Source organism: Mustela nigripes, chromosome 17 (genome assembly GCF_022355385.1).
Source record: "Mustela nigripes isolate SB6536 chromosome 17, MUSNIG.SB6536, whole genome shotgun sequence".
Classification (NCBI taxonomy): Eukaryota; Metazoa; Chordata; class Mammalia; order Carnivora; family Mustelidae; genus Mustela; species Mustela nigripes.
This window is the reverse complement of record NC_081573.1, coordinates 33,052,309-33,066,436: the sequence shown is the minus strand read 5'-3', so window position 1 is coordinate 33,066,436 and position 14,128 is coordinate 33,052,309. Positions and strand designations below refer to the sequence as shown.

At 53.4% G+C, this 14,128-nt stretch overlaps 1 protein-coding gene across 12 annotated transcripts in view; it reads right to left on the bottom strand.

The window, feature by feature from the left end:
• NLRC5 (NLR family CARD domain containing 5) overlaps window positions 1-14,128 on the bottom strand; it is an 84,927-nt gene that overhangs the window by 32,611 nt on the left and 38,188 nt on the right. For 11 of the 12 annotated variants that reach the window (XM_059383269.1, XM_059383279.1, XM_059383268.1 and 8 more), the window contains 14 exons: window positions 13,958-14,041; window positions 13,727-13,810; window positions 12,257-12,340; window positions 12,049-12,138; window positions 11,367-11,426; window positions 9,841-9,906; window positions 9,269-9,352; window positions 7,214-7,297; window positions 6,242-6,331; window positions 4,154-4,222; window positions 3,535-3,603; window positions 2,610-2,693; window positions 2,094-2,177; window positions 510-599 (listed from right to left, as the gene is read on the bottom strand). In XM_059383269.1, the coding sequence (XP_059239252.1) occupies window positions 510-599; window positions 2,094-2,177; window positions 2,610-2,693; window positions 3,535-3,603; window positions 4,154-4,222; window positions 6,242-6,331; window positions 7,214-7,297; window positions 9,269-9,352; window positions 9,841-9,906; window positions 11,367-11,426; window positions 12,049-12,138; window positions 12,257-12,340; window positions 13,727-13,810; window positions 13,958-14,041 (1,122 nt within the window). The remainder of the gene's footprint in view (window positions 1-509; window positions 600-2,093; window positions 2,178-2,609; window positions 2,694-3,534; window positions 3,604-4,153; window positions 4,223-6,241; window positions 6,332-7,213; window positions 7,298-9,268; window positions 9,353-9,840; window positions 9,907-11,366; window positions 11,427-12,048; window positions 12,139-12,256; window positions 12,341-13,726; window positions 13,811-13,957; window positions 14,042-14,128) is intronic. The other variant, XM_059383274.1, reaches the window with a different exon arrangement.

Below are 14,128 nucleotides of genomic sequence, written 5' to 3'. Positions count from 1 at the left end.
CAGAGAGGACCAGTGACTGCTCAAAGCTGCACAGCAGGTTAAGTGATGAGCCTGGATTTGAACTTGATCTGTCAGTGCCCATACCTCCCGTTCTTGGAAGGAGAAAGTTGGGGGAAGGGGCAGACCCCACTGAAACCATGGCTCATCTGCATGGCTTGGCCCAGGCTGCCTGGCTGGGAGGCCTCCCTTCTATGTTCTTATCAGCTCCAGAAACCGGGACCAGTTCTTGGGCACCCAACCTCCATCAGGGAGCCACAGATTTCCATAAACGTCTCCTGGGAGGATCCAGAGCGTGAGTAAGGGAGATCATGGATCATGTCCCATGGCAAACTTGGAGAGACAGCAGTGTCCTGAGGCTACTTTCATTCATCGTCCATTCATTCATTCAGCAGACACCTACCACATGCTCACGGGGCCTGGTGCCACGCAGGACCCTGAGAGGCAACATTGTGAATGGGACAGACAAGGAAGCACAGTGGGGCAGGGAGGGGGCCCAGAGCCACACTGACCTGATGTCCAAGTGAAGGAGCCAAGGCAGAGTGGAGAAGCACGGGGTCAACATGAACACCGCATCCAGGGACAAACCGTTCTCACTGAGGCTGGAGAATCACAGGGCAGATGTTGATGGAGCTCACCTGAGACTCACAGACACCCTCTTTGTGGTCAGAGCCCAGGGCAAGGGAGGGCTGTCCCTGAGTCCCGATGACCCCCAGACGGCTAGAAGGTACCTCTTCTGACTCCCCATTGTACAGATGGGAAAATTGAGGCCCAGAAAGTGGTAAGGTCTTGCTCAAGGTTATGAGACATGTTGGCAACAGAGCTGGGATTAGAACTCTGGTTATCTGGGTCTGCATGAATCTGGGGAGTGCTTTCAGGCCGGTGCTGTGCCTCAGTTTCCCCATCTGAAGGTGGGGCCCAGTGCAAAATAAAAATGCAAGGCCTCTGTTCAAAAGGCAGGGACAAAGCTTTTCCTTTTTTCGGGTCTGTCAAGCTGTCAGGGTGTTTTCTATTTGCCGTTAAATGCCGCCCTCCTCTGGCACAGGCATGGGTAGGGGAGCACAGATCTCACAGGCCGGGGCTCAGATGATTCCTCAGTACTGAGAAGGCCACACAGGGATTTGCCCCAAAGCACCAATCTACATATAATTTGCCTGCAATGCCCACAAACAGGCCGGAACAGGAACAGAGGCAACCCCATTTTCCCAGATCCCCCAGAAAGACTGAGAAGGCAGGGCCCTCAGGCTAGAACCCATTCTAAAGTTGTAGCCAAAACCAAAGCCCCCTACCACATCCATAGGCGCAAGCGTACGCGCCCCCTCCCCCCCCCACTTTAGGTGTTCCCTGAGAACCTGAAGCCCAGAGAGGTCATGGAACTTGCCTAAGGTCACACAGAGAATCCAACAGGTGCGAGCTCTCTCCTCTCACTTTAGCCCCGAAGAACTTAGGAGGAGGAGAAGGATATGTGGGAGCCCAAAACACAGGGGCCTTCTAGAATCTGGAAACTCTGATCTGTTGCAGGCAAAGTCTGGAGGCTACTGGTCACCTCCCAGGGCTTTCCCGCCTGCACTGAACATCTCCCCCCTCTCTGCTCTCAGCTGCACTGGGCATCCTGCCGGGGCGTCCTGTCTGGTACACATCCTCCCCAGCCAGCCTGTAGCCTAGCAACAGCCCCTCCCAGCCACCCAGGCCCAGAAGGGCTCCCAGTCATTTGGGTAGTTAACTAACCGTTAGCTAATGCTTCCCACCCAAGCTCGCATGGTCCCAGGTGGCCTGGGCCTCCCAGAGAGCCTGTGCAGAGCCACAAAGTCAGGTTCAAGAAGTACAACCTTAGATCGGCAGCTGGATCCCTGAGTCCCAGAGGCCAGTCTCTCTTCCTGAGACTCGGGACAGTGAACTACCCTCTGTGTGCACCTCCCATGTGCCAGGGACGGGACTGGGTGATTGACGTGTGTTTTCTGATTCAGTCTTTACAAAACCCCCAGGAAGGAATGAGACTGGACACAGAAGGACACACACACATACACACACACACACACACACACCCCCCTCGGGATGAGGACAAGCCTAGAGGCTTCGTCTAGTTGGCTACTTACTCCAAGGACTGCAGAGCTCCCAGCCCTGGGAGGAGCTGAGCCAGCTGGGCCACACCTTCGTCTCCCAGAGCGTTGCCTGAGAAGCTGGGAGGGGCAACAGTGAAAGCAGGTTAGGGGCGGGTGGGCACACCCGGCCGCAGGAGCTCTGCGTCTCCACCTCTGGCTCAGTCACTCTGCTTCTCCTGAAACTGGCACAGGGCCCTGGGTGACCAGGCCAGGTCTCAGCAGATCCCCCCCCCCTCCCCCGTCTGCTGGAGTTTCCTTCCTACCCAACTTCCATCCTGAGGCTCGTGACCCTTGGGGGTCAGGGAGGGGCTTTAGAGGGGGTCATATGTCGGGACCTATGTTTTAGGGGGAAGGGCTACAACCCTGCCCGGACTCCCTTAGGGGTTCCTGATTGCAGCAGGGAAACACCTCTGATCACAATCTTAAAAAAGTCAAAACAAAACCACTCAGGCAAACACCTGCTGCCTGTGAGCCCCACCCCCACCCCACCCCCCAGCCACCGCCACTCACTCCAGCTGACCGAGGTGGCAGCTTCCTCTCAGCGCCCTGCAGAGCTGCTCTAGGTGCTTGGCCTGCAAGCCGCAGTGTGTCAGCCTGCAGAGGAGGAAGGGCGGCCCCTCAGGACAGAGACAACAGCGGCCACCGCCCCCAGGCATGCAGGCAGAGAGGCTGGAAGAAGAGGGACGCGTCTGGCATCCAGAGAGACAGAGACTCACCAGCACACACCTAAGACTGCACAGGCAGCCGAGGGCCAGTCAGAGACACAGGGAGACCAAGATGGAGAGACACCGAGATGAGAGACAGTGGAGATGGCTGCAGACACACGGACACGCACACAAGCTCGTGTGCTTATGCATGCAGGCATACATAGGGATGTGCACCTACATGCACACATGCACCTACACACACGCACCTACACATGCATCTGCAAACACACACCTACACACACATGCACACACACCTACACACATGTACACAAGGGTACCTACACATGTGCACACCTACACACATGCACACACACCTGCACACACAGCACCAGGGGAGGACAGACAGACAATGACAGAAGGGGCAGCAAGCAAAGACAGAGAAACAGAAAATACAAGAGAAATAAGGAACAACAGAGACAGAGAGATTTAGATGGACACAGAATAAGTGAGAAGCCAGAACATGGACAGGAGCCCTATAGGGGCTGAACTCAGCCCCAGGATGAGGAAAGCAGGTGACACATGTCCCCATTCTCTCCATCCAGAGTCCCCACCACCCATCAGCTGCTGGAGGCCAGGGGAGCTAAGACAAGTGGGGGGCCCCAGGTGGGGAAGGTGGCAGGCAGGGAAGCCAGGCCACAACTCCTGGACAGGCAGGTTGTGTCCTCCAGGGAGGCCTGGGGGCTGGAGGCCTGTGAGGGGCTTTGAGCAGAGGAAGGCCATCTCTGTACCTGATTGCTGCGGGGCGTGGGGGCAGCTCAGAGGGCATCTGGCACGTCAGGCTGACCGGCAGCACAGTCCTAGAGGGACACATACCACGGCAGGGCTGAGCACACTCCGAGCCAGTCTCCGGCCTCAGCCTTACCACCCACCGTTCAGTCTCCACCCGAGGCCTGGAGACCCTGCTTCCCCCGGGGCTTCTAGGCATCCTGGCTGTGTGACCCGGGATAAATCTCACAGCCTCTCGCTGGGACAAGGTATGGACATGGCTTTAACACGGCATGGGCCAGAGGGAGCCAGAAGGTCCTGACGAAAATCAGAGCTACTGGCCAAGCGATCTGCAGATCCTTAGGGTTTATGCCCGAGGGCCTCCGTGTCTGGGGAAAAGGCTCCCTGGCTACCCCACCCTCACCCCAGGAGGCCATTCCGGGTCACAGGGAAATGGGGGGGGCAGTCGTTCCTCTGACATTCCCCTCCTCTGGGCTGCGTCCCTTGCCAAGCCTGCTGGCTTCCTGCTCCTTTGTGAGTCTGTCTCGGTCCCCTGTGAGCTGAGTGATGCTGTCCAGCGGTGGAGGTTGGGGAGGGTCTGGGCCTGGCTCAGGACAGGGCCCGGATGATGTGGGGCCCTACCTGTCCCAGCTCCCCTTCTGCTCCTCCTGCTCTGGGGCAAACGTGAAGACCACAGTTTTGTGCAGCAGGCTGCCGAGAGAGAAGACAGGAAGGAGACAAGAGGCTGAGGGGGGTCCTGGGGCCATTTTCTAACCCGGCCCGGAGGGACCTCAAAGGCGCCATTCCCGGGCCTCTAGCTGAGGCCATCTCCCCTGACTCTGCAGTGACTTCCTGAGCTTCTGGGCACCTGGAATCTTTCTACCACAGAGATTTTGCAAACTTACCAGCCCTCGTTTCCTGGAAAGCCCTTGAGAGAAAACTTCAGTTCTGCCTTTTCTCTGCCTCAGGCTGAAACCCTCCTCTGCTGTGTGAACCCGCAGGTGAAGGCACTCAACCCAGCACAGGGAGGTCACTGCCAGAGGTCACTGCCAGCTCCAGGACAGGTGCTGACAGTGCACAGGGGGTTGTAACGTACAGCAGGAGCATCTCTAAACTTGACTGTGTAAACGGACTGTTAAATACACATTTCTTTCTTTCCTTCCTTCCTTCCTTCCTCCCTTCCTTTTTAAAGATTTTATGTGTTTACTTGCGAGACAGTGAGAAAGAACACAAGAAGGGGGAGGGGCAAAGGGAGAAGAAGAAGCAGACTCCACGCTGAGCAGGGACCCTGATGCAGGGCTTGATCCCAGGACCCTGGGATCATGACCTGAGCTGAAGGCAGAGGCTTAACCGACTGAGCCACCCAAGCGCCTCTAAATACACATTACTCATTGCAGAGCTCATAATTCTTCCGTGTGGAGAACTTTCAAATAAAAGAAAGAAGAAAATCAAGAAAAATCACCCACCACCTCTTCTGCGGATAACATTTGGGAATGGGGGCTTAAAGTCTTTTGTTTTTAAAATGCAATGAATGCTCTTCCTTTTTTTCTTCTTAATCAATAGGATTAAAGGACAGATTCTTATTTAAAACGTAATTTTTCAAGGGATAGGTGAAATACGGGTGACAAAAACGTTGATAATTATTGGTGGGAGCTGGAGTGTTTGCCATTCTCCCTACCTTTCGAGTATGTTTCAGAAGCTTTACTATAGAAATGGTGAATTAAAGTTATATTACAGTCATCCCTCTAGACTAAGACTGTACCTATATCATCATTTTTCATTGAGTTTTTCTCTCTGAAGGTAACTCAGTTTACTTATCTCCTACCCAATGGCTACATATTTAAGGCATGTTCATTGTCCCCTATTATAAACAACACTGTGGCGAACATTCCTGTATCTAAATGTGTTTGCCCCAGTTGATTTCTTTAGTGTAAATCCCTAGAAATGAACGGAGCACCATTTGGAACGAGGTGAGGATCCTTTATTGGATCATTACCTACGGTGAATCAAGGTCCGCTCATCTCTCTTTTGGGTTAATCGGGTCTCTCTCCTCCTTCAAGGGGCGTTTAAAGCAGGGACCACCCTACTCGGTTAGAGCCCCTCGGGGTGGGGATTGCATTGACAGTAATATAGCACCTGGCCTCAGCTCCCCAGACTGAATCCGGAGACTTACAGAAATAAGGTAAGGCTGGGTACTGCCTCGGGTCAGGTTTCCTAGAAGCAGAGCCTGAGCCTCCCAATGGGGTAGAGGGCCGAGCCTCACCTGATCACTTCTGTCTGTGATGTCCTGGGGGCCTGCTCTCAGGAGAAGCTGGGAAGGGACCAAGGGAAGCAGAACAGAGCAGGTCCTCAGCCTGATCCCACAGGGAGCTCTGGAGCGTAAAGGGCACCAAAGGTTTGTCCCACCTGCGGCAAGGGGGCTAGGGAGTGATGGCCCTGGCTCTGTCATTGGCCACTCCTGGTTGGGGGAACTGGGAGGACGACCGGCCAGGTGTCATCCGTGGCTCCTATTAGCCTGAGGTAGTTTTCTGGAGAAGGTCTAAGCTGTAAGCAGCCAGTTCATAGCAGCTGGGAAAAGAGGGTGTGGTGGGGCACCAGCAGCATCTCCTCCAGGTCCCAAAGGCCTGGGCCCGGAAAGAATGCTAAGGTCTTCAAGAGGATGTTGGGAGAGCCCCGGAGCTCCAGGCTGGAGGGAGGAGTGGGTGACTGGGGTCCACTGGGAGGTCCTACCTGATGTGTAGCTCTGCCAGGGTCCGGCACATGCTCACTGCACTCAGCACACAGTATACCCCATCCACAGAGAGCCCGTTGTCGCTGAGGCTGTGGAGAGGAGGGGGAGGTGGCAGTCAGCAGGCAGCTCAAGTCCTCAGGCCTAGAAGGCTCCAGTCCCCTCCTCCTGGCACAGTAGCTTGCTGCCACTCTTGGGATGTCCTGGGTCCTTAACCAGGGTATCTTGAAGGATCCTGGGCCATGTGCATGAGCCAAGAGCTTCAGGACCTCGCTGTCCCACTCAGAGAACAAGGTTCCACAGCTTGTGTGGGAAGAGCAGACTCACTGTTTTCACCTCTCTAGGTCTGCCTCCTGGTCTGAAAAATCACCACCATTTTCATCCCATTTTACAAATGGAGAAACTGAGGCCCAGAGACATTAAATGATGTTGAGGCTACTAAGGGACAGAGTCAGGGCTGAACTCCCAAGGCAAGATCCCAAACCATGTTACTCAACCTCACCATTCCCCTACCCGACCCACGCTGCATGCTAAGATCTCAACACACCCCACCCAAACCCCAACCCACCCCTTAATTTGGCACCGTAGCCCCCCCCTAACACACCTCTTCCCACTTCAACACCCTAAAACCCACCCACCCCGAACCCTAATGCAACGCGCAGTACAACACCCACCCCGCCCCAGGGCTGTTGCAAGGATGAACTAGAGCACTAGCCATTGAAGTACGAGGAACCCGCTCTACACACGCTGGGGGGTTTTAGTTGTTGGAACCGAGACAGGGGCTCCTGCCAGAGGCAAAGGCAAGTCATGGGCAGACTCCGCTCCAGCTTTGCTGGTGTTGGGGGAGAGCAGGTCAGTGGAGCAGCACTATCTTTGGCCACTGCAGGTGCAGACCGGGGTGCCAGGGTCTAGCTGGGGCTCTCTCTGGGGCTCCCCTCACCCCCCACAACCCAGCAGTGACGCCGGTGACTCACTCCAGACTCCTGGCGATGTGCAGCTGAGAGGCAGCCTCTGCCATCAGTCGACAGCCCTCATTGTCCAGCTGGTTTCCTGAAAGGCTGAGATAGAGGGGTCCCCATGACTTGTGCCATTGGGGCGGGGTCCCCCCCCCCCCTTCAGCCTTAGCACTCGCACAGTCCCTCCTTGACTTTAGGCAAAGCAGCACTCTGGTAAATGAGTCCTAATAATGATAAACACCACAAGGCTGTGTATGATGAGTCCTGACTGGTCCAGTTGCTTCTACCATTACTGGACATTTCATCCTCATAAGGACCCTGTGGGGCAGGCCCTGTTACTATCCTCATCTTAGTGATGAGCAAATCGAGGTAGACAGAGGTTAAAGCACCTCCTGAAAGGTGGACCTGGGGTTTGAACCCAGGCAGCCTAATTTCAAGGCCCCACCCCAGCTGCTTTTTTATGCTCCAACCTGCGTAATTGCTTCTTATGATAAACTCCATGATTTTAGGGGCATCAGATCTACCATGGGCATCAGGGAAACATTCCCTGATGTTGGAACTACTTGCTTGAAGCACCAGGAGCTCAGTAGGTAAGGGGTGGGACAGAGATGGGGGAAAGATGTTCCTGGTATTGGGAGCAGCTCATTCAAAGGTCCTGGGGCATAGCCCACTGGAGGAGCTGAAAGGAAGGCACTGTGTAGGACTGAAGATCTCAGTGACAGGACAGGGTCAGATGGGGCTTGGTGGGCTGGAGGCAGCGTTTTGGATCACACAGGATTTTAGGATTTGGGCTTCACCACGAGCAGTGGGAAGGCGTAAAGGGGGGGCAGGCAGTAGTGAGCAGTGAAATGCAGGTCACTCTTTGCTACATGGAAGTGGCCAGTGTCGAAGCAGGGAACCCAGTGAGGAGGCTGATGGGTCATCTGGGTGAGGAGTGAGAGTGGTTTGGATGGGGGAAGTGGATGAAAAGAGGGTGGTGTTGAGAGCTATGTAAGTGGTGGGTAGATTTGGGATGGGCTGGCTCTGGGGGAGGGTGCAGGAGCTGAGAGATGTCTGGTCTGGCTAGCCAGGTGGGTGATGAGGCCATACTGCAGGTGAGAGCACCAGGGCAGGTGTGGGGGAGGCTCAGGCTTGGTGATGTCCTGTGTTTTGCAGAAACTTCTAATCCTGTCTTGCTTCTCTCAGTGGGACAAGGTCAAGGTTCAAGCTCTAGTCACCAAGGTCCTCACCCATTCATCCTTCCCTAGGTTGGGGCTGCTTTCCTCACACTACAGCAGTCCATCACTCCACCCTCATGCCCATTTGATTTCCTGGCATAGTCCTAGCAAGGGTCCCCGGTCCTGGGGACATGACAGGGCCTCTACCAATCCCAAGCCCTACTCTCAAAGGAGCTGGGCATTAACAGAACTTCTCCAGCCCCAAAAGGGAAGGTGATCTCACTGTACTCTGGGAGGAAGACGGGGGAAGGGACCCTGAGGGCTGTGGTTTGGAAGACACATGTGATAAGGTCTCTACTTTGCAGCTCTCAATGACACCGCTTACAAGGACAAGGCTGGTGGGAGTCAGACTGTCTGAGTTTGAACCCTGGCCTGGACTCTTCCTAGCTGTGTGACCTTGAGCAAACTTAGCCTCCGTGTAGTTCAATTTCCTCCTCCATGAAGTGTGCATAGTAATAATACTTACACATCTCAGAGACGGTAAAATCAAATGAGAGGATATATGCAAAAAAGCCTGGTCGAGGGCAAGTGCTGAACAGTGGTAGATGCCATTGTGGTCTGAGTTCCCCAGGTTCTTTTTTTTTAAGATTTTATTTATTTGACAGAAAGAGAGATCACAAGTAGGCAAAGAGCCAGGCAGAGAGAAAGGGGGAAGCAGGCTCCCCGCCAAGCAGAGAGCCTGATGCAGGGCTCAATCCCAGCACCCTGATATCATGACCTGAGCTGAAGGCAGAGGCTTAACCCACTGAGCCACCCAGGCGCACCTCCCCAGATTCTTAATGAGGCAGCATGCCCTTCCTTACATCACGCGCCCAAAGTGGGCACCTCCCACCCCAGCACTTTCTGTAATACTCACTCCACTTCATCCAGGCGGGGACCTTCCTGGAGCTGGGCTATGAGCCCCTGTGCTTCATGGAACCTGAGCTCACACTGCTGGAGCCTGGAGTGAGGGTGGATGCAGGGGTGCTCAGGACAAGAAGCAACACCACACCTCCTCCGGCCCCAAGGGCCACTGCCGGGAGTGGGAGCCAGAGGAGTCAGGAGGCAGTCAGACCAGGGTCTCATCCTGGTCCTGCTTCTTAGTAACTGGGCAACCTTAGACAAAGCCCTTAACCTCACTTTCCTTCTCTATCAAATAGGAATAATAAAGTATACTTGGCAGGGTTTTCAAAAGAATTACAGTGAGAAAAGGATATCAAATACTACAGTGCCCAGTGTGTAGCAAGGGCCCATTAAATTAGTTGTAATTATTGCCGTTATGACAGAAGTTCCTTATTCAGGCCAGGATGGGTTATTCAGGTCCTTTCTCTGCCCCATGCCTGTTTTTCCTTTTAGCCTCCTCACCCCTGCTATACCTCTCCTAGGAAGGCACCCCCCCATCCCCCTACCATATCCCTCCCCTTAAGGCAATGGAGCCCACAGAGGTACCTGAGTGTCAGACTTCTACTCTGAGCCTCTTCCCTCTGGCCAGCATTTCCCTGCAGGTCTGGCGCTCTGGCAAGAACAAATCCAACAGTGGCCTCGCCTTAGAGTCCTGAAGGGCCAAACCTCTTGTCTTGGGTTCCGCGCCTGAAGAGCCCAGGGCACCACCCACCGGGAATGAGTAACAGAGATGGTTGTTTGGAGGAGCTAAATGTGCTATTCAGCAAAGCAGCCAGAGCAAAATGTTTGAGGACAAATAAACTTTATTCAAATTCTGGCTCTGCCAGAGCTGTGTGGCCTTGGCCAAGTCACTTCCCCTATCGGAGCTTCTATGGTCTCTTTCCCAAGATGGAATGACACTAACACACAGTGATTGAAGGACTAAAAATGAGACAATGTTTGGCCAAGCACCCAGAACGGGCACAGAATTGAAGCTCAGCAAAAAGAAGTTGCTATTCCTATGTTGTGAAGCTCTCTATTTCTACACGTGCCGCCTGTGGTTCTAATGGCTGGGAGCATGGACTGTGTGTGGGTCCAGGCTGTGCCACCTCCAGGCTCTCTCCCACTGGGCCACGGGACGAGTGGGGGCTGCAGACAAGCTGGCATGTTACTGGCCAGGTTTTCATAGACCTCTAGATTGGCACCATCTGACAGAACTTTCCACAATGAAGAGAATGTTTTAGATCTGCGCCATCCACTGTGGGAGACACTAGTCTTCCACGGCCATTGAGTCCCTGGAATGCAGCTAATGTGGCTGATAAACTTAAAATGTTCATTTTTTAAAACTTAATTTTAATTAATATATACTTAATTAGCCACATGTGGCTAGTGGCTACCATACTGGCATCTCAGCTCCATACAGCCAGAGGGGAAAAAGATACTGGACTGACTAGATTGTTGTATGGGTGAGGAAACGGAAGCTCGGAGCAGGGAAAGGACTTGCCCAGGGACATACTTTATACCAAGTCTGTGAGTCTTGGTCAGCCGAGAAGGAGTGAGAGAAAGTCCAGTTGGAACGTTCTCTCATGGAACAGCTGCTTCACTTTCTTTGCCCATGCAGGACCAGCCAAACTGGAATCCATGCACAGCTGGATTAGCCGGCATCTGAGTGTCACCAGGATGTCAGCGGTGTTTTAAGCATTTTCGGTATATTAATTCGTTTCATCCTCAGAGTACTCTGAGATGTGGGTATCACCATTTCTCCCCCCCCCCACACACTTTTTTTTAGATGGAAGAATTTTCCAGAGCTTTTCCCACATACTAACACCAATCTATAGTCATGCCTTCCCTAAGGGCTTGACTTGCTCTGAGATTTCTGGGGATGCTCCCTCCAGCACAGGGACCAGATGTGGTCCAGACATGCTAGAGGAAGGTAAAGTCCTTTGTCAACTTTGAGAAGAAAGGTATTTCTCAGGGCAGCCCCACATTCCAGATCTTCATAGGCTCTCTTTTGGCCATCTTACTCTGCCAATGGTTGAGCCCAGATTGCACCTTGGAATGAGCCCAGACCCACCGCCTCCCTAGGTTCTTACCCTTGAAGCTCTGCAGCAGTCTTTGTGGGCGGTGAAAGAAGGAAGATGAGATCTGCCTCCCTGCAAGAGTCAGACACTGAGCCATGAAACCGGTGGACTGGAAAGCAGCACATCGCCCACTACCTGCACTCCCCTTGCAGCCCCAGACATCCAGAGGAAGTCTATTTTATTATAACCAACAGAGAAACAACTGGCAGAAATGCCCCAAATCAGACAAGTAAAATTTGTGACTGTCGTTGCTTGATAAATCCGAGAGAGTATTTTTAAAGGTCAGGAAAACAATATTTACAGAGAGGACTTTTGAAATTAGGAATGCAAAGAGCTTTTGTGGGAATTAACTGTATTTTAGGGTAAGGAGCGACGGCACTTGACCCACTCCGTTCAGCACCATGGAGAGCGACACGCGGCTCAGGATTCCACAGCTAAAACTACCGCTTCCTAGATGTGTTGACCCACTCTTTCAACCCTCTGCCCATCTATCCATGCATCGTTCCGCTCAGCCACTATATACTGGGTACCAGGTGCCAGTCCTGAGCTGGGCTCTGGAGATCTTGAAGTGAATAAAACGGATTCAGGCCCACATACATACGTACTGCAGACATGGTGCTGCATTCCCCACTCCCTACACTCTCCTCCCTTTTCTCAAGCCTCTGAAGGCCCAGATTCCACCTCTTTTGCTCACCTGACCTGCAGGGTCCTGACAGTAGGACATTCGACTGCTACCTTTGTCAAGCAGAGAAGTGTTGACACGGAGACATTGTTGCGGCTCAGGCTGCAAGATTGTGGCGAGGGTATCAGGAGTGGATCCTATATCCCAGGGGCCCCAGACTTTCTTTGCTTTCCCAGGCCGGGAGTGAGGGGCTCAGGCAGGGGTTGGAAAGATTGCTTACTCAAGCTTCCGAAGCTGCGGCAAACAAGGAAGTACCTCCACGATGTTCAGCACAGCCCAGTCCTTGAGCTGGTTATCCTGAAAGCTGAGAGCCCCAGCCCCTCAGCCATGGAGCTGGGGGACTTGGGGGCCCCAGTTGGCAGGTGACATGGCTGCCCCAAGTCATAGGCCCACAATATGTTGGTGACCTCCTCCACAGTACCCAGTAGGCCCAGCTAGAAGAAGCCCTCTGCTGTCCTCACGTCTGTCCCTATTCAGCCCCAAGGGGGACTTCCTGCCTAATGGCCCAAGAGATCGGGATAACGGGCTGTGAAGGCCTCATGAGGTGGGAAGAGGACATCCAGAACACTGCTTTTAGGGCTACATCTGGGATGTGCCTGAGGCCAGAGTTTATCAGGGCCTCCTGGCTCCTGGGTGATAAGTGGAGTCTAGACTGGGATACAGGAGATGCTGCTTCCAGCCCCAGCTTTGGTCTTGACTCACCCAGAACCTTAGGCCAAGCACTTTCTTTCTGACCTCAAATTCCCCATCAAATGGAGTCTCCAATCCAGTCTTGCCTGAGTTCCTAGCCAAAGGGACAGAAGTGCAAGGGTCCTTTTGTGCATGATTGCTCTGGTTAGTGCAAAGGTTTAGGAATGTGAACCTGTTGACACTTTTTTCCTCCTGATTATTAACAGTGATCTTTGTATTTTCTCCTGCCAGCTAGTGATCCCACAGAAAGGCACCCAGTTGAGGGGATAGGAGCTGTGGTCCGGCTAACACTCCACTCAGTAAGTGGGATGACTTAGTGTCAGGTTGCATGGGTCTGGACAAAAGGGTGCCCTTCTAAATCTCCTAAAGTTGCCTTACAAGCTCGTGGTGGTTCTGCCCATGAGCTCTTGAGAATGCTCCCCAGCCCCATCCCTCCTGGGCTACTCATCACAAACACAAGGCAGGACTATATCTGCACAGATGTAATCAGTTAGCATGTAAGTTGCAACTAAATGGTATGTGGTTCTAAGTATGCACAAGTATGTATACAGCTATGAATGTGCATGTGAAGGGAATGTATTTAAGTGAGCAGACGAGTGCACGTGTGAACACACATGTGCACAAGTGTGAAGGTATGTGTGTGTTTCATGCACTTGTGTGGACCCATTGTGCCTGACACCTGCCTACACATGGCCATCCCTTCTCTCAAGGTCACAGAAAGAGGAGAACGGGGGCCTCAAAACTCAAGGTCCTTCGAGACAGCCCCAACTATTAGATGAAGGTAGCAGTGCTCCAAGGTTTTGGGGAGACTTGTGTCTGGATCTATCCCCACCCCGTTTTTGGACCAAAGCTTCCCCTCTCTGGGTCTCACTGAAAAACAGGCCCAATCCTGATGGAAAATGCAGGACTCATTATAGGCTCTGGGGTGGGGGTGGGGAGCCCAGGGACCTGGGAAATAAATTGTCCCCCTAGCCAGCTGGTCTACCTGGAAATCACTCACCTGACCTCCTCCAGCTGTGGACAGAGGCGTAGAGCCTGCACCAGGTGGCTGATGCCTTGGGCAGTGATCTTACTTCCTGCTAACCTACAGGGTAAGCAAACGTGGTGGGCAAGAATGGGGGTGGGAAAGGGGGGTAGGCCAGGAATCTGCCCTGTGCGGGGTCAAAGGGAGAGGGGAGAGTTCCAGGCATTTCTAGCTGAGGATTCCTCTAGGACCCAAGCCCTGGCTCACCCCAGCTTCTTCAGGCTCCCCATTGTCGGCAGGCTCCTGGAGAGGGCTTCGGCAAAAGCATCCCCACACTTCCTGCTCTTAAAGCTGCCACAGGAAGAAGCAAGATGGCAGAGCCTCAGTGCTGGGCAGGGCTTAGAAGCCATCACTCCCACCCCTTCCTCTGCCAGATGG